The sequence below is a fragment of the Ciconia boyciana genome, chromosome 17 (genome assembly GCF_034638445.1).
Source record: "Ciconia boyciana chromosome 17, ASM3463844v1, whole genome shotgun sequence".
Classification (NCBI taxonomy): Eukaryota; Metazoa; Chordata; class Aves; order Ciconiiformes; family Ciconiidae; genus Ciconia; species Ciconia boyciana.
This window is the reverse complement of record NC_132950.1, coordinates 848,539-872,891: the sequence shown is the minus strand read 5'-3', so window position 1 is coordinate 872,891 and position 24,353 is coordinate 848,539. Positions and strand designations below refer to the sequence as shown.

Genomic DNA, 24,353 nt, shown 5'->3' with positions numbered 1-24,353 from the left:
GTTACCGGGCGGTCACGTGAGGGGGCGCCCGCCCCCCCCGGTACTGCCCCCCCGCCCCAGTACTGTCCCCCCGCTTATTTTCGCCCCCCCGCGACGCCCCGGTGACCGCCCGCCCTTTTCTGAGGGGAAGGGTTGACTGGCCGCGGATTGGCTGCAACGGGACGCGCTGTGATTTCTCATTGGGCGTCGGGCGCCGGGTCCCGCCCAGCCCCGCGCGCCGCGCCGGGTCACGGGATAGGCTTGCGGGCGAGGAGAAGGGCGTGCTCTGGCGGCCGGTGGCGCTGGGCGGGGACGCGTTCACTCTGTTCATTGGCCGGCGGTGCCGGCGGCGCCGGGCGCTGATTGGCTGGGCCGCGCGGGTCTGTGGGGGGCGCAGGGCGGGGAGCTGCACGCGGCAGAGGCGGGAGCGGCGCGGACGGAGCCAGGTGAGACCCCCGCCGGTTCCCCCCTCCCCTCCTGCCGCCGTCGCCGCCCCCCTGGGCTCCGAGCGTGGCCCCTGCCCCCGGCCCGGCCCGGCCCTGCCCGGGCCCCGCGGCGCTCCTCAGGCTTCTCCCCGCCGCCCGGCCAGCCCCACTCCTCCTCCTCGCCGCTCGGTGAGCGAGGCGTCCCCGGGGCCTGTCTGTGAGGGGCGGCTGCCGGCCCGGAGGCGGCAGCGCTGAGGCGACGGTGGCGGGCCCGCGGCCCGGTCCCGGTGGGCCGGGCGGGCGGGTCTAGGCCGGCCTGCGCTGCTGCCCGCTGCGGCGCGGGGTGGCCGGTGACCGCGGGGGGCGGCCCCGAGGTGCCGCCGAGGGGTAGAGGCTGGTTCACGTTAGGAAGGAACGAGACGCGGGGCTTCCGCCGGGTCAGGCCCGGGGCGGAGGCAGCCTGTCCGCTGCCGGCTCTGCCGCTTGGTCCGGCGGCTCTGCGAGGCCTCCGCCCCGCCGTACTGGGAGCGGCAGCCCTTGCCCGATCCCGCAGCGGGCGGTCCCCAGGCTGGGCGAGCCGTGCCCGCCGGCGGGAGACCTCGGCTGCGGGGCGGAGGCTGCGGGCCCAGCCTGCTTCCCCCGGCCCCGGGAGAGGAGCGCCTGGGCTGCCCTCCTGCCAAGGGCCGTCCCTGCCTCCCAGCCGGGCAGGGGCCGTGCGGGCCGCGGAGATCCCACCTGGAAGCACCTCGCGGCTGGGAGATCCTTGTGCCACGCCGACCGTGGTAACGGCACGGAGCTGGTTATCCTGCCAGAGGCTCCTCTCGCCTGCGTCCCACCTGGTGGGGTTTGTCCGGTGTCCCCCGCGTGAGATCACCCATTGCTGTTTTTTGGAGAAGGTGCCTACCCTCCTTGTTGGGTAGAAGCCGGTGAAGCTTTCTGTGCTGGTTTGAAACTGCTGGTGGCTGAAGTTTGGTGGTTTGGTGGAGACACAGTGTTGTTGCAGGTTTGGCGTTTATTTAAAAAAACCTCGAAACAACTATGTGTTGTAAACATAGGTTTCCCTAAAGCATTTGATACAATGCCTTTGGGTTTTTCTGCTGAATTAACTGAAGGGGGCTGAGCTCAAAATTACCCATGTTAAATTGGTGGCTCCCAGAACATTACTGGGGACATTATGTTAACGGTCTCATAAGAATCCTACCGCTGATTTTGTCAATGACCTGAAGAGAGTTTGCAGCTAAAAGCTGATGGAGCACACAAGCAACTTGGAGTCCTGAGCGGAAAATAAGAGATTAGGATCCGATACAGTGGTCTGGTTAGTTTGGCAGTGTACTTCTGGTGAGGCTACACATCTATTACTAGAGAAAGCAAACCGCTCGGGAGTAGTCTGTTACACCAACAGAGAAGCAAGGGAGGAAGGAGTGAGGCCTGTCCTAGCGAGCAGTAGTTTTGCGTGGGTTCATGACTACGTTGAACACAGCAGGGCTGGAGCCAGGCAGGAGGAGGTGATCTTTGATACCTCACTGTGGCTGTGGAGAAGGAGGAGAGGGTGCGTTAGCTCAGCTCTCACTGGTGCAAACGCTTCTGCGCCCAGGTTTGGTGCCCATGTGTGGTGCGAATGCTGGTAGAGAGCTGGGCAGAGTTCAGAGACGATGTACAAAGGTGGGATTAAAGGTGAAAAAAGCTGCCATGCGGTGACAAGAGCTCCATCTGCTTAATTCAACGAGAAGATTTGGTCAGTCTGTTTGTAGTTGTGGAGGACAGAAGTTGGACTGTGGGAATTCAGTATGGCTGGTGGTCATATACGAGTGTGTGCATAGAAACTAAAGCATATATTTTTAAGTGATAGAGAATCAAGCGTGAGAACAAATGTCCCAAAGTCAGTGATGACTTTGTATTTGCTGGCAACTTTTACATCAAGCCTCAATACTTTTTTTAATAAAAGCAATGGCAAGTATTGCAGCTCAGCTAACAGCCTGGGAAGTTCTGTGGTCTGCTCTGCTTGGGAGTTTGTAAGGTGGCCATAATGTCTTTCAGTGTGTTCGCTGGAAGATGAATATCTAAGTAAACAAACTGAGATGAAGACTGGAAAATAAATTTAAAAGTTTTACTTATAGTTATTAATTTCTAGGAACATCTGGTTTCCCCTTTCCTTTGCTGTGTTCGCAGAAATCTGTTTACACTGGCAGTGACAGTTATTTGATTTTTCAGAAAGAGCCTGAACAGGGAAATTTCCTCAGATGTATCATTGCTGTTAGTTTTGTGGCAATGTCCTTCCAGCCCTTCTGTCTTGCTGACAGTGTCAGTTAGCTGTCAGATTCATCTGTAGCAAGCTAAAAGGAAAAAACAAACAAACAAAAAAAACCCCAGAAACCAAACCAAAATCGAGGGAAGCTTTAGGGCTAGATCTTACCATGATAGGGAGGCTTTGGAGAATGCTGCTGTGCCAGCTTTTATTGTTATCTCGATCTGCCAAATATGCACTGGCTTGCTTTTGTTTTTTGTTCATTGGGGCTTTTCAAAGTCGCCCTTGTCCCGGCTCTGGTGGGAGCGAAGGGGATGATGTGTGCAGCGATTCCCCCTCCTGCATCTTGCTGACCTTTGCTCACCTGAAGGCAGGCACTAGACCTGGATGGCTCTTGTCTGCCCTGTTTGTGAGGATTGCTCTGGGAGCTGGGCCTCCTTCTCGAAGACACTGCTTTTAATCTGTGCTTTTTGAGACAGAGCTACTTCCACTCCTATTCTGTGTTGTCAGCTCGTCGTTAGAGGCTACTGTCATCTGAGGGAGAGAGTTGTTCTCAGTTATAAGTTGGTAAGTGAAAAAAATAAAGAGGCTAGAGAGAAAATGAGATTGTTTCTTGGGGTGTGTGTGGTGTTGCATTGAAAGAGCATGTGCAGTTGTGTTGGAAGTGACTGAGCACTGTTTTACAAGAAAATCAAGCAGTATAATCTAACCCAGATTATTTTTATTGGGGAGAAAGGTGAACAGGAGAAAAAAAAAAACAGTGCTGTATACTATCACGCTTAACTTCCCAGGACAGGAATGTTCCCCCAGGACTTAATAACTAGCAAGCAATTATGAAAGTTCATACCTTTCTCTTCCATCCTTGCTTGCCCACCCTCCAAGGTAGCTCCATCCAGACACAGTTTTCTGCTTGTTGGCGTTTCTGGATTTCGATGCCGGCTCTTATCATGAGACTCCTCTATCACTGCTTGCAGGAAAACATCAACATTTGCAGAACTAGATCAGAGCCCTTTTTAGATAACGATGAATGGAGATGAGAGCTATTTAAAAAATTACTTTGCTCTTAGCAAATTAGCATAACGGATTAATCCCTGCTCGTAATCCCTGGCTTGCTCTCCAGGAGGATGCCTGTGCTGTTACGGAGCAGGGAGGAATTTTGTCCGGGCACTTTGAGTGCACTCCTCACTGATATAATTGCTCCCTTCTGTTCCTCCCTAGCAGTCCTGCGGAGACTGTGCAGTTACGCGCGCTCTCAACAGCCCGAAAGGATAGGATTTCCCTTAGGAGGGATCAGATGATTAGCTTATAAATAGTAAATGCCTGTTCAGGCCTACTTTCAAGCACATGTTTTTTGGTTGCTGTCTTGCTCTCTGCCTTTGCCACAAGTACAACTGCATCTGCACCTCGCAGCCCAGAACCAAATCCAAGGAAATCGGGCATACTTTCCATCGGAGATGATGAATTTTTCCGAGGAAGGAAACTGCCCTGGTGTGAGGTGCTTCAGCTTTGCAGCCAGAGCTTTAGACGTTGTGATTGATTTGAAAGGCTCTGGCAGCAGTAATGCACTGTGCTGCTGTGTACACCGGGGTGGTGCCTGGTTCCTTGCCTGTGCAAGAAAATCAGCTCTTTTAACAGGGAATGTGAGCTGAAATGAAACTGAAACACATTCAGTGGTTGAATCCCATTTGAAATGAGCCTGTTTTCCTGCCAGAGAGGATGTACTGGTACCAGGGAGCCCTTCTCACTAAGCCTGAGCTCTTGGAGTCTTTTTTGGGCCATGCCCACACATCCCCCTTACCTACCATCTATTTCCCTCCAGCTTTGCTTCATTTATCTCTGGTTTGGTCAGTCTTACGGCTGCTGAGAGGGTTTGACGCATGTGGCAGTTGAGGGTCTATCAAGACTCCTTCCAACACAGCTCCCCGACAGCTCTCCCGCTGTGTTTGTGCTCAGCTTTCCTCATGCTGAGGTTTTGGCGTGGAGCCTCCATTCACTCTGATGTATCTGGGTTTGCCTCTGAGCTGGAAGAGCTTCTTCCCCTTCTCCAGGGCTGCTGCACTTCGCTGGGGATGGGGATCAAATCGTGGGAATAGTTCTGCATGGGATTTGTTTTGTAGCATCTTTCTGCAGACCTGAGTGATCTGTGTACAGTAGATTTGAAAGCAGTGTCTTGCCTTTCCTAGGGGAGATAACAATGGGACATAGCAACAACAAAACTAAACAGATGGTTCCTGCTCTTAGCAGTGGTAACGACTTTGTTGTTACTTATTATTTTGACTTTGTTGCTCTTTCTCAGTTGATGCCCTCGAATTTCTTCTTCAAGAGGGAGAAGCCTGCCCAGGGCCTATCGCAAGAGAGGAGGGTTACATGTCTGTATATTCTGTTTCAACACGTATCAAGTTACTGGCCTCAGAGGCTTCCTTTTATGTTGTGTGCATTTGTAGGTGCCTTATTCCTTTTAGTCTCTGGTTTAGAGCAATACCAATCTTCCTTCCCTCATGGATTGTATTGCTTATCTTCTAGGTGGAGTGTTTGCTCAACAGCGTGTTTGATACAGCTGATCTCATGCACTATAAACCCCGTGAAGGTCAGCTGTCCTGGGCATGCACAATAGAATTTTGCTTTTGCCAATATTTATTTTCCTGGGGGAAAGAAATATGTTATCACTTGCAGGGGTGCGGATCTGATCGCACTGTGGAGGATCGGGAGTATTAATGGGATATGGAATGGAATACCATTGCATGGTGTTCACAGGAGGGATGGTGATGAGGACTGAGATTTACCTCAGCCTTGGTAATGGAGTTAGCTAGGAATAAAGTGGATGGGACTGTTCTGCTAGCAAAGTACAGGCTATATACTGGGCACCTCTGTCTGAGACCTAGCAAGAAGCCAAATCTGGTGACTTTTGCTGAGGCTGCTAACCGCTGTCAGCTCCACCCCTCTTTGGAGAAGTCTGTCCTGGCAGCAGAGACATAGGTAGACAGGGCTCACAACTTATCTGCTTGGGGGCAAAGTCTTGTATCTGAACTTAAGCCCGCATTCACAGCAGGGTATTCTCTAGAGCTCAGCTTTCTTCCATTTCATGGCTCAGGCAGCAATGGCTGGAAAGCAGAGTCATCATTCCTTTTCCAACCTGACCAGTTCTTCATTGCAAAATGAAATTGTGGAATTGCTCGCTCTGGCAGAACGTGCTTGGACATGGTACTGCTTGTGAGTGACAGCTTTATGGTAAGGACCCTCAAAGCATTTCTCCTTTACAGCCAGCTCAATTGCTTAGGCTCTGCCAGTCTTTCTCTGATGGCCTCTGTTGAAACTGAGGACTGTTCTGCGCGAGTGGTGCAGTCTGCATTGTTCCTTCTGGAAGCTTCAGAGCATTTTGTTGTTTTGTTTTATTCTAGAAACTTGTTGAAGTAGCCGGCTTCCTCCGAGTGGATGAGTGCCTTGTGGCAATCCAGCATAAATCTATTAAGTTGTCTCTCTTATTTCAACTGTACTGCCTGGATTCACAATAAAATTTTTTTAAAAAAATCTTTCAAAGTCATTGGCAGAAGTGCACTTTATTGCTGGAGCATGACTGGCACATAGCACTCGGTACCACCAGCGCACAGCATGACAGAGCCAGGTGGAACTCTGTCTCACTATTTTAATGTGAAGGAGAGAAGCCGTTGCCCTGTTTAGTATCTGGTTTATGAGGTACCTACACCCAGTTTTGAGAACATACCACCAAGGGTACTTGGGGAGAGCATGGCTAGCTGCCAGCCCAGAGCTGGGGTTGGTGCCCATGCTTCCTGCAGCACTGCTTGCCTGCTGGTATCATGTGGTGGCATCATCACCCAATGGGCTCCTCGTGACCTGGGGTCTTCAGGGGTAGGTTTAGGAGGACAGAAGGAGCCCTGGAGTCATTGCTCTCACCCCAGTCAGCATTGTTTGGGCTTGTGCTTGATTCTGCTTTTGGGCCAGACTGCACAGCCCCCTTCCTGCCTCCCACCAGGTCAGGGCTGCAGCTGCCCCAGTGCCAAAGGCACTTCTGCCTTCCTTCTCTAAGGGTAGACTGAATTTCCCAAAGGCTATAAAATGTTCTAATCCTGCTGAAATCCTTGGACCAAGCCCATGGTATCTGGGTGCAAACTAAAAAGCCTGTGCTGCCCTGAAGGTCAGACTTGGGTAGGTGGAAGTCAGTCTCTTCAGGCACAAGGCTTGGGGAAGCTGAAGTCAGATGTGAAATGGAGCAGTCTGTGTGTGTGGTGGGGCAGAAGGCTGTGTTTGGATGCGGAAAGTACAGGTGTAACGTGTTTGGGGGGGGTTGGTGGGAAGATGCACAGCGAAGTGGGATATGGTGAGCTCCTCTGAAAGCATCAGAGATTTTTTTTTAAGATGCTTTATGTACTGCTGAGGATGCTGTGTCCACTCTGTTACCAGTGACCTGGGGTGTTAAATTTTCCCTCTGGCTGTGCTGAAGTACAGTTCTTGTTTTGGAGTCCTGTTGTCAACTTTCCTGTACCCTTGGGTATGTCTGGGCTCTTGTCAGCCCCTCGTTCCCTCTCCAATGCTCCTCCAATGTGATGAGTAGTGTGACTTCAGGGTTTGTCACAGCCTGATACTTTCATGTCCTCTGTATATGGGAGTTATTTCCTTTGATGCTATAGTTCAATGCTGCCTTTTTTTTTTAAAGCTGAGATCCTCGTGACTTGGGGAACTGCTGCTGAGTTCTGGTGTGATGAGTATCTGCCTGCCTCTGTGTCTGCCGTGCTGCTGGGCAGCCATTTCCCTACAGTCCCAATGGGTTAGACAGCGTAATGGCTGGGATCCCTGCAGGGCAATTAACTTTGTCTCCTCTTTCTGGGTTATCAGCTTTTCATTCTGTGTATTTGAATCGTTTGTGCTTCTAGACAATGTGCCCGGTTCTTCTCAGTCCTCTGCAAGCATCTCTCTCACCTGCACAAGGCTGTTAATGACCTACCTGGTATAGACAGGAGATCTTCTGTTTCTAGAAAGTGCCAGTGTTTAATATTTCTCTGTCAGTGGAGCTACCGGCTTGCGTTTTTCATATCCACGCCCTTTACAAGCAGCTGACAAGAGGCAACTACTCTAGGAATGGAAAGCTCCCAGTGCTCCCTGTTTCTGCACAGCTTCTCCAGCGACCTGATGATATCCCGAGGCCATGGATATGTATGCAAACCCAGCAAGTAGATGTGGGTATAGAGAGAGGGTGTCTGGGCAAAGAGAAATCTCATCTTGCTTGCAGCAAGGCAACTCCTCTGTCTGTGGACCTGGTTTTCACAAGGTGCTGGGGGGGTCTGCATGCTGCCTCTTTCCCTTTTGCAGGAAGAGGGAATAACACCGTGTCCAGGGAGAGGGACAGAGCTGAGGTCAGGGGTGGGTCTTTGCAAAGAAGTTGCAGCCTAGCTGAGTCTGTTAACCAAATGATTGTGAATTTTGGTACTGATGCCAGCTCTGATGCTGCTAGGCTTGGATTGGTACTAGAGCTCATGTGGTACAGTGCCTTTATAAAGTAATTTTATTACTAGATTTAGGGAGTTTTATCATCCCCGGGATAATCCAGTGCTGTGTATCCTTTCCATTCCTGCTCCAGCTCCCACATTGCTGCCCTGCTCAGGGCCTTGTTTGCCTCTAACTTGGGCAGGTGAAAAGTATATTGGGCTCTGCCTGTTATTGATGTACGCTGGGGTTTCATGTTTGGATTTAGCTGCCTATGGGAAGAGAAAGTACCTTGATTTCAAAGGAGAAGTGCTTGTTTAAGCCGTGAAGTCCCTATTTTGCAGGGGGTTTTGAACCTGTAGTGCGTCATCCTAGTGGCAGTTGTAACTAAAGGGCACCTAGCAGCAAGAATACACAATCTTTTTGTTAGAAGCCTTGTGGTGAGGGAAGGGGCTGTGGTGGGAGACTCCCAGGTATTGGAGGTACATGCAGAAATCCCTGAGGGGACCTAAGAGCAAGTCCCAGACTCTCCCTGTAGCTTTGCCAGATTGCACCATCTTATAGGGCAGTGTCAAGTGCTTCTCTGCCTGGAGTGGAAACGGTACCTTAAGCATAGTTGTTGCTGGAGCAGCTTTGCTCTGATTCTTCTGCTGATGTTGGCCTGACGGCTGTGACAGCTTCATTTCTGTTCTTCAGCCTGGCAGTTGTGATCCTTCAAGTGGGCGTCTGCAGTGTCTGGTGAGAATACCGAGTGGGAGCTTTGGGGAGGCAGTGTCTTTCAGAGAGGTGATCTGGGCAAAATTAACCTTTGCCTTAAACATTAAGCGATGATGTTCACTCTGTATTCCTGTGTAATGTTGTGATACTGTGAATTATCAGGGTGCCAACCCTAGAAGAGCAGATGCTTTCTTTTTGTAGCACAGGGGGTTGGTTAGCATGAAGAACCGTGTTGGAGAGGAGCTTTTCTGCTTGCTGAAGGTGAGGGATGAGACTTGGTGCAGGAAGTGATAATTAATGGAGTTGCCTCAGGCTGAGATTTGATGGACTTAGTGCAGGGGCTTACTTGCAGGCCCTGCTCTTCTCTACTTTAAGACAAATAAATGATCAGAAGAAATGAATGAACAGGCGTGCTTTTGTCTGAAGAATTGGTAATGTCCTTTCTTGTGCCTGTGGCTGACTCACACCACTGACCATTCCCGTTAGGACAGCCGGTAGCTTCTAGCATCCAAGGTACTGTGCTCATTATAGGGCAGCCTGGAGACATATTGCAGGCAGCTGCTGGAGGGAATGCCACGTTACCGGCAGGCAGCCAGCACGAACTGGATGCAGATCCACAGGGGGAGTAGATGCCAGGGCTGGTACGTGCCAGCAAGCGACTCATACCCCTCCCTCCTGTCCTTTGCACTTCCTTGGACTGGCACGAGATCCTTTCTTACCTACTCTGTTCTTTGCTCTTTCCCCTTTCTGTAATTTTAAAAGTTAATATATTCAGTCTGCTAGCGCTGCTGTCTGGGGAGTGTCACCCCTTCTGGCATGCCAGCGGGCAGACGGATACCTTTCTACTGCCTGCTCTCTGCATTTCCATCGGAAAGAGGGTAGTCAAGCACCTTTGGATGCTGGATAAGATTATCCTAGGCAGAGCCTGGTTTGTTCAGCAAGGAGAGTAAATGGAGGTTATTTTTTAATATAAAACTGTTGAATGCAGAAGTTCTGTGCAGATCTTCTAACTGTCTCATTAGGAAACTGTGCAGAGCTTTCATTGCCATTGCTAAATGAGGCAAAAGAGGAAGGAAAAGTGTTTTCATCCTGTAGACGGTTTTGTTTTATAATAACACACAGGCTTGATGAAAAGTGAAATCCCCTCCCTACCTCCCTCCCTTTCTCTCCCTTCTACTGCATCTTTCCTTCTTCTATAGATGTTTCTACTAGAGCAATTTCCAGAAGTATGAGACCCACTGTTCCATCTGTGGGCTTGCCTTCTTTTATTGAAATACAACAGGAAGTTACTTAGACCTTTCAGAAAAGGTTCAATAGGTCTTGTAGCAGAGGAAGTCACATTTTCAGCATGTTTTACTAATGATGAAGCAGTCAAAATCGAAGCTCGAACGAGCAGCCGGTTCATCTGTTGGAGTTTCCTGGGGAGCAGGGAGCCCAGCGGGTGGAATCCCACTGCACTTGTGCTGCGGATTGCTGTGCTGCTGCTCCTGCTTCCTCCTATCCCCCAAAAATCACAGAGCAAAGGGTTGTTACTGGAGCAACAGAAGATGGGAAGCGGGATGCCTCCTCAAGTGCTGCGACTCCAACTTCTTTCAAAGATGCAGCTTTCCACTCTGCCTGTTCTCCATTACTGCCAGCACCCAGAGCTGTTGTGTTGCAGCCCTGGGTGCTGGCTTGCGTTGCAGAGTGTGTGCTGAAATGAATACGCAGTGCTGGGGAAAACCTGGCTTCAGCTGAAATTGCCAATAGATCTGCCGCTGGTTTCAGCAGCCATGTGATTTCATCTGTGCGTGTCAATGATGCGCTGCTGGGAGGAAGGTGACTATCTCATATTTGAGCAAAGATGATAAAAATCCCCTTGCCTCCTGAGATTTGTCTTTGTGTTTAGATATAGTAAGTCTGATGCATTTCATTTTTATCCTAACCTTTTAGAGGCAGGAATTTGATCCTTAATGAGTTTTAATACAGTCAGTTATTAAAGGGAAGAAATCCCAGGCTCTGTTCCTAGCACTAAAAAAACCTGTATGAATTGCAGCAGATGAGTATGAATCCTCAGGCTCCTTTCAGTACCAAGCTTGTCATGTGGCCATCTTCATACCCTGTCCTGGTGGAAGCTGGCAGCGGGGAAGGGACAGTGCGTGTGAATTTGTGGAGCTCTTACTGCTAGATAAGCAGGGGACTTGCTATATATATCGAATTGCCTTCTCTTTCCTTTTATTGACTGGCTGGGGATTTCCCTTTCTAAGAGTGCCTTTTGAGAGGCTGTCATGGACAGTACTGGTTTTAGAAACAGTTAAGCTCATAGTAGAGAGCAGAGGTGGTAGCAATTAAGCTCACCTGAACTTGCTGTCCTGCCCTCCTTTGAGGTGGGTTTATTAATGAAAGCAGGTCAGTGTGCAAGGCAGTCCCTTCACATGATTTTCCACTGCTAAAGTGCAAAACATTTTTGAAGGCTCCAAGTAATCTAGAAATTAAAGACCAGAGGCTCCAGTTTAACCTTCTTAAATCAGAGATTTCGGGGGCTTGGGGTGGGAAGGGGGAATTGTTAAAGGCCAGGTTAGGTATTGCTTGGTATTGGGAGGGAGCAGTGTGATACCACCCCCAGAAAAAGCCTCATGAGGTGCAGGTTTCTGAGTTCATTGCTGTATATGCCTGGTTGGGAAGAGCAGCAGTGACAACATGAAGCCCTGAGAGGGCTCCTCTCTGCAGTGGCACAGGGAAGGAGGACATCCAGGCTGTTGTCGTAACGTACCAGCCAGAGAAGCTGCCCGCAAACACAGCGCTTCTGCAGGAGCTGGCAGGTTTGACTGTTGGATGACTGTGCTCAGCAAAAAGCGAGAGATTTCAAGAATATGTAATAGAAAGTGAGGTCTTAAGTGAGGTCTTAACTTATTAATAACAACTCTCAAGGGTTTTTCTTCTCATCTTGTGGTCATCTGTCTTCCTGTAGCTTGATGGTAGAAACCCCGAGCAGATGTTCATCGCTCTGTTTTAGTGTTCTTCCTGTGGAAGGTGGAGTTGTGTACTTAATTTGATAATGGTGAAATTATTGCAAGTTTCAGAGAGGAACTGGGTTTCCACCAGGAGCAGGGAGGAGCGTTCAGCAGAGATGTGTGTTCCCAGCCACATTTCAAGTGGTTGGACGTCGCTGTCAGCGCTGCAGACCCTGGCTCAGGATCCTCCTCTTCTCATCAGTGCAGCTGGTTGCGGGGAGGCTGCCAGGGAAACTGGGCTTGGTTTGGGTGACTTGCTTTGGGTGAGTCAAGAGAAGAAATCTGGATGCTCTGTTGTCCTCTCAGGCCTGCTCTAGTTTCAGTTGTAGCTTTTTCATATACATGTTTATGCAGGTAACTAAAAAATGGTTCATTTTTCTTCCTATGGAGGAAAATTACCCTTGGAGAAAACAGGCTTTCTTAGAAATTTTGTTTGTGAATGATGGTGCATGGGTTCTGGTCTGGGCTGTGCCTCTGGTCAGCAGCACATGCAGAACAGCCCCGGGGGTTTCAGTGCTGAGGGGAGACAGCTGGAGCTGGAAGTGTGGCCATCTCAGGGCTGTTAAAGCCAGCAGTGTTGCAGGACTGTTACAGGGCATATGATAACCTGGAATAACAGCAATATTTTTTTATTTCAGACACTATTTCTATTGAATCCTGAGGGGATTCAGATGCTTGCAGGCAGGTACCAGTTTAGTCTAGCACCAGTTTGGATGCCAAAGGTATCCTGCCTGGCCTCCAGCTGCCTTTAGCAAGGGGTATGGTTCCCCTGTCAGTCCTGTCCTCTGTCTGCTGGCAGATGCCTTAGAAACCTTAGGACTTCTAAAATAATACTGAATGAGTATGTTTACACACCTGTATAAAATAATAATAGAAGTTCTATTTGTAATAGCAACTGGGCTGAAGTTGTGTTGCTGCTGTGCAGCTGAAATTATTTTAAAGTACCCAGATGGTGAGTATGAGTGTATTGCAGCTGGGTGCTCCAAAGACCTGTGAGCTTGGCTGGGGAAAGTTGAGGTGGGGTGGAGAGGGGCAGTGGCACACTTCAGGACTTTATCTTTTGATTTCTGAGCCTTCTGGTGCATTTGGGTCACATATTTCAGGCTTTTTTCTGCAGTCACAAAGACTGCCTTTCAAAGAAAACTGCGGCTGTCAGACTCCACAAGTTGACAGGAATTAAAAGGCAAATTCTCCTGATGCGTAAGAAGAAATGAGTGTTTGCGCAGAGACCAGTTTAGACAGCGCTTCTCCAGCCTAGGGACTTGGAATGTGACCTCAGTAGCACAGGCACCGTTTCCTTGAAGCTGTTGCTGCTTCCTTCCTGAGATTGAGTTAAAATCTGCGCACGGCGCGGTATGGAGAGAGGTAACGGGGCTCCCGGCAGCAGAGCGAGAGGGAGCCCAGCACTCACGTGTCTCTCCAGGGCTACAGGCAGAGGACCAGGAGCAGGCAGGAGCTTGGACTGCAGCTGGGATGGGTCCATCTGCACTGCTTTGAGTAGGGACCAGACAATTGTTTGTACTTGAATAAAGGCTTAATTGTGAGTCGAAATGTCCCAACTGCTTTTTTAAAGAAAAGCAAACAAAACTGGAGAACAACGGGCTGGAGTTACAGGGGGCTTTAGAAATGCTTGCCAAAGCTGTGCTTCCTGTCTCTGTTAGGCCAGTGGTTATGAAGTTAGCTTGGAGCCTTGGCTTAGAATGCCTTCTCTGCCGGCTTGGGATGAAAGGCCTGGAGGGTGGGGATGGCATAGGGGCAGTGGGGGCTCTTTAGGTCCCTGGATCTTCCATGTGCCATTGAAATGAATGAGGGGCCTGTCTCGCTCTCTGCTGGTGTCTCAGCTTCTCGCTGGCTGTGATGGGAAATGAATCAGTGCAGCGATGGCAGCGCATGTGGCATTGTGCAGAGCCTTTGCCAGTCCCTGTTCTCTGCCAGTTCGTTAGGAAGATGAAGGAGGAGGCAGAGGCTGACCTGGCAGGGAAGCATCCCTGGTGTGCTGCTGCCACCTGGTGCCACCGGCTGCCCCCAGCCCTTTGGCTGCTTCGCCTGCAGAGCGAGGTATTTCGCTGCCACAGCCTTGGTAAGGGAAAGGAGATGGTCTTGAGTAATGCATGCTAACGGTCCTCGCTCTGCGGTATGTGGGGCTTCCTTCGCAGTTACTGGTTTCCCCTTGAAACTCTGATTTCACTGTCATTAATTTAAAGAGTGGAGTCAGCTGGCAGGCAGGCAGGCTGCTGGAATTAATTATGCTTAAAGTCACTGCAGTGATGGATAGCAGTGCTCGTTAGGGGTCTGGCAAAGTGCTGGGCTCTATTCTCTTCCGTCATAATCCTGCACACCTTGATGACATCTGGGTGGCACTTCTGGGCCCTTCTTGCTGGGGCTGTCCTCTGAGCTAGAGTCTATAAGAGTCTGTCTGCCTGTGCACCACCATCTCACACATGGTATAAACTATTGTCTGGCTCCTCTGTGTATCCCTCTCTCCTGACTCCTGGCTGAGTGAGGTGTGGCAGAGGAAAGGATGGGACAGACAAAATGGTGCTGGAGAAGTGGTCCTGCAGCTTGGATGCACCATAAGGATCTCCCCTCCCCTGTTTCTTCACTCTTCTGCAAAACAAGTTGTCATTAGGCTGCTTCGATAGTTTCCCCAGGCTAAGATATTCGCTGGGCCTGAAGCACAGACAGGGGTGGCAGGTCTTCACTACATGTGCATCTCTGGCCCAGCCTGTCAAGTTAGGCATTTTACAAATTCTGGTGGTATTTTCCTCCCCTGAGCTCTAGCCTTGTTTGCCCATTTCCCCTTCCAGCTCTCTCCACACCCTCTTCTACATTACTGCATCCTTGCCTCCATGACTACCACTCTCACTGTTTCTTCCACCCTCAGCAGTCCTCACTTCTACACCATTCACCAGCACAAACCCCAAAACTGCCTGTGCCCCGGTGCTGCTCCTGTCCCAGGGTCCTCACCCCAGCTCAGCTTGAGCAGAGACCCCTGTTGCCACGAGCGTCTCTGCCCTTGGGATCTGCGTTGCTCTTCCCAAGCTCTGCTATCTCCAGCCCATCTCTCCTCTCATGTATTTACTTTTCCAAAACTTCTCATGTTCGTTCCCACTTTTGGCAGTAGTGCATCTGTTGCAGCACTCCGGGGCCAGGCCTGCTTGCAGTGTTGGGGGCTCAAGGCTTGTGTTGGATCTGCTCTGGTCTTAGCTAAACAAGAGCTTTGCTTTTGTCAGGCATTAGGTCCGTGGCTGCTTCGGGCACACCTCTGACTTCTCCAGTCTTCTTTCCCCTTCCTTTTTACTGCAGAGGACCTTGTTTCTTTGGAGGGAAAAAGACAAAATACTGTGTCAATGTCCCCTCCTGCCTCTCTGCATTTCTCATGGCACTCTTCTCCTTTCCCTGCACCAGGCACAAGTTCTCCTCTGGTTTGTCCTCTTGCCTCTGACCCCGTGCTGTCCGTTCCTCCCTGTTGCACCATTCCCCTTCCCCCTTATTCTCAGTTTCTCATCTGCCTCTGAATCCTTCCCTGTGCTGTGTAGTTTCTCCCTTGTTAAAGGGAAAGCTCACTTCTGCTCCAACTCACCTCCTGTGATTGATATTTTTTTTTCTCACTTTCATGGTAAGTCCCTTGTACGTAGCCCATTCAGACTGAAGTCCCTCACCTCCTCAACCTGCCTTACCTGCTGTACTAGAACTGCTGGTGCAAAAACCTTGAGCTTGGCAAAATCTCCAAATTATTCTCACCCCCTTCACCATTCGGGAGGTTTGACTCCATGGCAGTTGTGCTCCCGAAATCCCTTCCCTAAACTCGCTCTGCTTATTTTCTCCCTTCTTCTGTCACTCCTTCAGCACTTTCTTAGGGATTTGCTCTCCCAATGTGGCTCTAGTTTCTGCCCTCCTGTTGCTCTGCGCTGTGTAATCTTATCCATGCACACACATTCAACTACCCTCCTTTGCAGCTGGCACATGCATATACTGTTTCTCTCTCCCTTGATGCCTAGCTATCAGTCAAGCAGGGCTGGATAATCTGTCCCGATATTACCTGCGTGACTCCGTGACCAGTAATGGTGCTGGCTCGGAGAATGGCCTCTGACATCTTCACTGTACAGCTGTATAAACTTGTTCTGAGAATGTGCATGAAGACGAGCAAAGCACTAGCCAAATCTGGGTATGTTTTTGAGGACTGAAAGGTGAATTTCTCCTGTAGGATGATGCCATGTAGTTGGGAGTGTTTCTGGCTACAGCAGCTTTCCCTGGTCTCTCTGCAGTCCTGCAAAAAGCTGCTTTATGTGTCCTGGTCTGATCTCTCAGGTGCAATCCCGTGTTTGAAACCTAGATGTTCCTACTTCAAATGCAAGAGGAGCCTAATCAGTCTTCAAAGAGGTCTTGGTTGTTTTTAAATATAAGGAAAACACTTTCAGGGCATTTTAATAATGAACTGACTCCTAGATTGGACGGCCAGGAAGGGTTTGCAAGCTGTTACCCTCTCCCAGCTGCCATGGTGGCTGTGATTAAGCCAGGGTGATTCAGCTCTCGGGCAGTATGTGGTTCTGTGCTGTGGGCTGAGCAAGATGATGTCCGTGTCTTGCTCCTTGTTGGTCTGAGACTGTCCCCTGGTACTCGGGACAGGTAATGCATGTGCAGCACTGCAGTGCCATGGCAGGTACCCTCCTCCCCTGGGAGAACATCTCTTACCCTGCCCACATCTCGCAGGTAGGTTGACTTTGAACCTGAGATGCGGTCTGTAATCCCGAGTCATTGATCTCCTCGTGAAGAGCAGCCGGAGGTGGGATGTGCCGAGGGCATCAGGGGCAGCTCTGCTTACTCAGAGGCCTGTGGGGATTCATGTATTCAGACCTGGACAAAAAAAAAGTATCTGATCCGTTTTAAGTACTCTAAGCAGTAAAAAGAACAGCTTTTTTCATAAGCTTGATGGAGTTTATCCAATTCTGAAACTTCATCTACCAGTAATTGGATTGAGTTACATCCTTGTCAGCAGAGTTGCCCAGAGCTGACTATACTTTGCATAAATACTTAAACATATTGAACAAGTCTTCTCTTTATTTTTATTTTTTTTAAGCTGCATATGTGAGCTTGTTTTGCTTTGGATTGCTAGATGGGTTTTGATTTTCTGCTTCAAACTTGCTGTCTGAGTTCTGGCCACCTGGAGGCAGTTGTAGCCATGGCCCCAGCAGCGCTGGGGACAGAAATGCCATCAATTTGCTGCCTCTGCTGTTTACTACTTATATAAATTATTGCAGTAGACTTTTTGCCTGCTCCTTGTCCAGCAGCTCACACGGAGGTGACTGTGGGGTCCTCTAAGGTACACGACCTGCTGTTTTCCAACAGCCCGTCATCTTGTGGGTAATTCTGGGTCTCTGAATTCATACCTGGCCTCTGGTTATACCTGCATGCAGTCAAATTATGATCACTTAGCGTTGCAGAGCAATCTGAATATTTTGGCAACTTGTCATCATCATCTGGTATTACTGTGACATTCCTAAGCTCTGGTAGCCCAATCTTTTCCTTTTAATAGTTATTAATCAGTGAAGTTCTTTGTTGTTGAAGACCAGCTGTTAGCGGCCTTCATTAGAAACAGCCCTTGGACCTGTAATTTTGCTTAAAATAACAAAGACTGTCCCATACATTCTGCTTTGCACGTAACTGTGGTCTGACAATTATATTTTTAGCCCCTAATTAGTTGAGAGGCTTGAGATGGCTGTTTTGTTTCGTTTGGAATCAAAATAAGGCTAATAGGGTTCCTGGTTGTTTCTTCTAACGTTCCCTGTTTAATATTGGGACTTATTTTTTCCCCATTAAGTACATCAGGACTAACTCTACCATTTTAGCTGAAATTAAAACAAAATCTCTGCCTGGGTCAGGCGCTGAGAGCAGAGAGCTTCGCTCCAACTGCAAACAATTGGCGAAGTTTTATAAGCAATTAAAAACGAGTCTTGTAGCGGGAAGCGTGGAGCTGCCAGAGGGGCCACCCACCTCGCCTGGGGTGTGCACCGAAAACTGCATCGCAGCAGCGCTAACGAGGCTGGAAGCCGTAATCGGCGCTTGCTGTGTTTCCCACCTTTCCAAAGCTCCATGTGCACGTCTGAAATACCCCTGCGTGCCCCAACAGGCATCCTTCCTCCCTCCCAAAAGACCTCTGCTCCCCGCAGCGTGCCAACAGCAGGTGATTGCAGGGAGCGGCCATGCTGTTCCTTTTTATTCAGTGTTTCCTAAGCCTGGCTCGCTGTCGTTAGTCAAGCTGTGCTGAAGGCAGGGCTATTAAGGTTTTCACAAGCTTTTCTGTGAGGCTCCTGTAAATACACACTGACGAAGCAGCAGTATGCTTCCATGGCACCTCCATGAGATGTGGAGAGGCAGAGAGAGAGTAAATGTTTCTTCTGATTTTTTGACAGCCTAATTGTTTGCTTGGAGAGTTGGGTTTTCCAGTGCACGCACAGTTTATATCGCACCTTGACTTGGCTTGCAGCTGGGTGGCAACCTGGGTGTTTGAGTCCAGAGCTGCAATCCAGAAAATGGAGAATAGTCACTGATTGTCTGTAAAACGTCTGGCTCGGGTGGTGGCTGAGCATCCCGGAGGAGGACAACGGGTCCAGCTCTGCAGGCAGAGCTCAGTCCTTCTGTCCAGGCTCTCTTCTCACAGCCCCCGCATCTCTTCTGACATCTGCAGCAAACAGGGGCAGAGGTTTCAAGACAGCTGCTGCTTCAGTCCCTGCCACTCTCTTTCACACTGGGAGAGGCAAAGATCCCTGGAGGAAATAACATGGTTGCGTAACAAAGCGTCCAATAGCACGCGTGAGTCACATGGGCAAGAGGGCTATAGGGAGAGCAAATTAAGATTTTTACGAGTGTTCTCAACTCTGACACTTCCTTATTATCTGAGGGTTTGGCTCGGAGATTAATAGTTCCAGGGTAGGAAACAGGCTATAAAAATGCTCAAGTGAAGTGAGTTATTTTCTCTACTTCTCCTAATCCAGGTGTGTCAGGCAGCATCACCCTGCTGGCCTTGTCAGCAGGACCGGCACTGTGCCTCCCTCCAGCCAAGCAATGGGGAGGGCAGCAGGCTGACGGCTTTGCCCGGCCCCTGGCCGTGGGGTGCGAGCCCTGTGCTCTGCCCATGATTGCACAGCAGCAGAACAGCGTGAGGCTCTGGGCTGTGGTTTCCATTCGTGTGTGAAAGGCATCGTGCTCTTTTCTCTTCTCTCCAGCTTCATCCCATGTCTTTCTCCCTTGTTTATGGTTCCTTCTTCATTTAATTCAGCAGTGTCAGCCTCTGCCTTGGCTGGGCATAGCAGGCAGCTGGGTCCAGCTTGTCCCCTGTGACTGAGATTTTAGGGGAGCTTCTGACCTGGATTTTGGGGGAATCCAACCTCCTGCATGGGAAACTGCTACTTGTGTGGCTGCAAAACCGCGTGTGTGACTTCCAAAGGAGAGGTGGTAGGTGCCAGCCCAGAGAGGTGTTGGGCAGCTGCCATCCTCCCTCCTGAGGGCTGGAGGCTGCTTGGCCACAGCGGCAGAGCCAGGAGCCAGTCGAACATGGCAGCCTTTGAAAGGAGGAGGACCACAGCCAGCCCTGAAGCAGGGGGATGCGTTTGGGATGCCAGCAGAGGAGCACGTGGAGCTGCACAAGTGCACGAGTGAAGTTTCCTGCAGATGGATGGACTGGGCCGGGTGTAATTTGGGTAGTGCTTGGAGGCCCAAGGCTTTCCTTGGTGGTACAAGCAGAACCTGGTTTTTTTTGGTATCTCCTGGCTTCCATTGCCCCATAAATCCTCAGGAGCCCCTTCAGCTTCATCCCTGCTCCGGCCAGGAGGAGGAAGCCCTCGGGGGCGGAGGAGCGGCGGCATTCCTGTGGGCTGAGCTAATGCAGCTGTGGGAGTCCCGGCTGCAGTGAACTGCCTTCCTCTTGGGCAACTGGCTTTCAAGAATAGCTTGGGGGATGGGAGCGAGGAGAAACATCCTCAAACATGACGTAGCCAAAGAGAATCGCAGTTTCTAGTGATTACCGACTTCTCTTACAAGGGAGGAAGTGAGAAACTGAAGTAGGCATTAGCAATGATTTAGTAAATTGATACAAAGTGTACTGCAGGAAAAGTACTCGTGTGGCATTTAGTGGTATCAATAATTCAGGTTATCTTCAGATTAGTGAACAAAGCATATTTAACATGTTACTTCCCTTGCTAATTCTGCTTTTGACCTAATTTGTAAGTCACCCGTTGGCAGTGACTCTTCCTGGTGGCATGGTAAGCTACACGTAGAGAAAAAAAAAATCTAGTAGAGGTCTGATATGTGTGGTCACTTTGCTAAATAGTGGGGAAAAGGTTTTTATAGTTGAAAAGAGACAGGCTGGATCTGGGTTTGAAGGGAGATATTGCAGTATTTGGCTTTATCTGTTTTCCTAGAAAAAAAGTTGATTCCCATTGTGGGTTTTCTCATACTTTCCTGAAACTTGCTGATCTGCTTTTAAATGTAAGTTAATATAGTGCACAAGTTTTGAGACCTTTCTGAACTCCCTTTCCTTTCTCCTGACGGCACTGCTGCAGCTCCCTCCCACTTCACGCAGCAGTGCTGAAGGACTTGCATGCTGCTTGCTTGTGATGAAGATTACATTTCAAAAATGACTCCTTAGTGCTGGCATTCAGCTTGGCCTTCTGATGTGTGGATGTCAAACCTCACTTAATTCTGGTCTGGGAAAGAAATCCCTGAGTGGAAGGAAAGCCTTGAGTAGGTATTCAGAAACTCTTCTGGAGCCGACCCGATTCCTTGACAGCAGAAGGAGAAGTAATTCTCAGCCGGGATATGTTGCACAAGATGTTTAGACGCTCTCCAATTCCACACGTGTTAATGCTTGTATTTCATCTAAGGAGGAAAACCTTTACATCAAATGGCAGCAAAACTTACCAAAGACATTGAGAATTCCTGGAGCTTTGGCATGGTGTACGGTGCTGGCAACTGGCAGAAATGTGGTTTGGTTGATGAGCTCTAAGCCATCTTCAGGCTAGGCTTAAATACTGAACATTCCCACTTAAAACACTGTTATTTTAAAAAACTGTTGGGACATATGCATGTAGATTTCCACGCTACTTGTGCACACAGTGAAGGGGCTGCACAGTGGGGTGAGTGGCACAGGGCTCTCAACCTGCTTCCAGCTGCAATCTTTGTGTGTCATTCAGTCCCCTCTGTAGGGCTGAAGGAGCAGAACGGAGGGCAGGATTTGGACAGATGAGAGATACGTTGGTGATCAAATGATCCCATATTGGGTTTTTTCCTCTGTGGAAATCCCAGGATCACCTGTGGGACCATCTGGTGCCACTGGAAAGGATCTTCTCAGAGCAGGATCTTGCTCAAGTTTTGCTTACCCCCTTACGAAACGCCTCCTGTGACCAGTCCCACTGCTCACGGGGAAGCTGGCAGAAGGGCTGCTAGTTTGTGTGTGGCACTTTGAGCTCTTGCATCCTGCCCTACCTCCTAGGCAGCCAAGATTTGATTTTAGAGGCAATTTTCCCCCAAACCACCAGCCGTCTTCTCCAAGCACCCAAGTTTTGTGTGAAGAAGGATCCTCCCCAGGCCCTTGAACCATAATGACCAAGTCTTTCTTCCTTCAGCTCCCTCCAGTGCTGCCCCAAGGTGTGTGTTTTGTACCTCTGGGGTACTGGCCAGTGTGTGCTGATGGGTAACAAGTCCTGCATGCTGTGTGTAGTGACTGACCAAAAGGATTTGGTGTCTCCCCTGTCATGCTGAATCTGATTTCCAACAGCTCTTGACGAGGGCACTAAATAGAGGGTGGCAATGATAGGTACAGGGTGCTGGGCTCTTGGGCTTTTTTTTCCCCCCCCCTCTGTGTTCATACTGAAGTATCATTACTGTTGATCTAAACTGCTCTGGGTTGTGTCTTCTTTGCTGCAGGTGAGACTAGTGGAAGAACAAGAAGAGAGTGAGCTGTGATTGAACCAGGAGATTTTGGACAGTGTCTGAGGATGGTGAGTATATATTCTAGTCTGTCTCTGTCCTCTGTGGGTGGTTTTGTTCATTCTTTGTGTGTCCAAATCTTGTACTGCTGCTAAATGTATGAGAATAAATACAACAATGGGAAAGAGTGCTATAGTATTGTGTATTTTATATAATAATATAATATAGAGAGCTTTTATTACTGTGGCCAAGATGCTGTTGGTAGGATAAGTTTACCCCTAAACTTGTTATTGGAATATACTGGGGAAAAAAGTAAATAAGACTGGAATCCCCTTCTGCCTCCTTGGACTACTGACATAGTCATCCAGTTTTTGTGGCTTACTGATTTATTTTTACTTTAAAACTTAATGCTGGGGTTTCTCATTCTGTTCCTCTGTCATGTCTCAGTGAAGATTTAACACCATGTTAATTATGTGCTCTGGTGCCACCAAAGTAGCAGAAATTTCACAATAATTAGTCACAGAAAAATATGGTATAAAAGAATCTGGAGAGACTGAAACACAGCCAAAACAGCCAGATTGCTGATAAACTCGGATAAAGTGCTCTAATGCCTCCAGCAAGAAATAAACCAAAATACGCACAATCTGATGAGAGGAAGAAAGCTGGAGACCAGGAATGTTGAAAGATGCTGGAAGTGTCATTAGGGCGGTAGTTTGAATGGGGTTCGAAGGCCACATGGTAATCTGCATATTGGGCTGTGGGTGGGCAGGGAGCCTCAGCGTTGCTGCAGTAACACGGTATTATCATCAGCTTCGTGCTCGCTGCTGCCAGAAGCGTATTATTATGTTGGAAGGAGTGCAGAGAAGAATGGCAGAAACAGTCAAAGGGCTGGAAATTCAAATTGAGGACATGAAAATTTAGGTTAAACAAGTTAAAAAAAAAAAAAAAATCTGGCAGACTGCTTGAGGAAATAGTGATGTCTCCTATGGGATTGTCCCCCATGTAATCTATGAACAACCAGAATAGAAAAGGAAATGTGCTCTCTACATTAATTGAACTGTCAGCTCTAGTAGTCACACACACAGCATTTTTGGTGAAGGCCCTATCCTCATCCTCCCTGGTTTAGCTTCAGGATCTCTTCTGCTTTCTGTTGGAGGAGCTTCTTGCCACGCTTCAGGTTGAGAAGCTTGCTCTGGGGTGGAGAGATGAAAGTATGCCCTTTTTGTAACCTGATAAAGTGTCTTATACTTCAAGTTGAGATTACCTTGGTGTCAGACTGGAAGTATACAACAGCTTCCAACAACTTTTGGGAAACAGTTGTTTCCCAACAACTTCTCTGTATGGAATTGAGATGAGACTGATGCAGATGTATCCAGTTATGAATGGAAAAAAAAAAGTGAAACACATGGAAAATGCATCAAAAGTCCCTCCAGGTAACACGGAAAAGGCCAGGCTGGGTCCATCGAAGGCCTGGCTAGTCAGATACCCCGTTGACAGGGGGCCACTGGTGAATGCTGCAGGGAGAGCCTGGGGGGAGCAGTTCTCTGGTGTATGCCCTCACCTGTCAGGATCTGCAGCTCAGCAACTTGGTAATCCAGAAACAATTAATGTTCTATGAGCCCTTGGTCTATTTTTCTTCCGTGAATTCATCTAGCTGCTTTTCAAAACTAAGTAAAGATTTGCAGTTGCAGCAAAGAGCTGTGCTGCCAAGTTGTGCGGAGTAGCCCCTCTTGCTTTGTTTTTGAACCTGCTCCATGCTGTTTTGGTTCATGGTCCCCAGGTCTTGTATTGGGAGTAACTGTGAAACGCGGTGCTGCCTGTGAGCATCTCCATGCCCTTTGGGATTTTGTGGGACTCTGTCACATTACCCTTAGACATATGAAGAGCTCAAGTCTTTTAAAATCTTCTCTGTAGAGAAGCTGTATTTAATTTTTGTCATCCCTCTCCAGACCTGTACTCTTTTTGGGGTGTGTAGACTGGAACTTTGGACTTAATAAAACATGGAAGCTTTTGCTTTTCACTGTGCTCCTTTCCTGTGTCTTGACAGATACTTATCCTGACCTGACCCTGGCCTGCCCTTAGTTGTAACCACAGATGGTTTGGTTTCTTCTAGACAAGAGAGTCTTCTGCTCCTTACGAATATCTGAAGATGACTTCACAGTTTCAAAGGACCTTCTGAAAAGGATTTATGGGTTTTTCATATTTTATTAAAATGTTCCTTTGATTTTGTTTTTAAGTTAGTTTTTCCTTTTGGGGAAAAAAAAACCAACAACAAAAAACTCCACCCCCGTCACCCACTGTTTTAGGAAGAGTATAGGCTTTTTGTCTCCCATGGCAAGAGAGAGAAAGCAACTTATAATTGTGAGCTGTAGAAATAAGCACTTGCCTCCACCTACTTACCTGAGCTTCTGTCAGTGGTTGAGGTAGAGAGCTGATGTAAACTCTTAACAACCTCCTTTGAGTCCTCTTGTGACCTCTCTGGAGGGTTGTGACTTCTGGGTTAAATGCAGGTCTGCAGGGAGGGATGAAGGTTGGTTGCTGGTTAATGGATAGTCCGCAGGGTTGTCTGCTGACCCACGGGCACTTCAGGGCTGGACTTCTTCAGCCAGCTGCTGGGTGGGTCAGTTG

The 24,353-nt window shown here is 49.0% G+C and overlaps 1 protein-coding gene across 2 annotated transcripts in view; it reads left to right on the top strand.

Moving 5' to 3' along the window:
* The first annotated feature begins 331 nt into the window (after nt 1-331).
* Nucleotides 332-24,353, top strand: part of MTMR4 (myotubularin related protein 4) — a 58,497-nt gene continuing 34,475 nt past the window's right edge. Inside the window, exons 1-2 of one of the 2 annotated variants that reach the window (XM_072882054.1) lie at nt 332-425; nt 21,723-21,796. In XM_072882054.1, coding sequence (XP_072738155.1) covers nt 21,794-21,796 — 3 coding nt within the window. In that variant the 5' untranslated portion in view covers nt 332-425; nt 21,723-21,793. The remainder of the gene's footprint in view (nt 426-21,722; nt 21,797-24,353) is intronic. The other variant, XM_072882050.1, reaches the window with a different exon arrangement.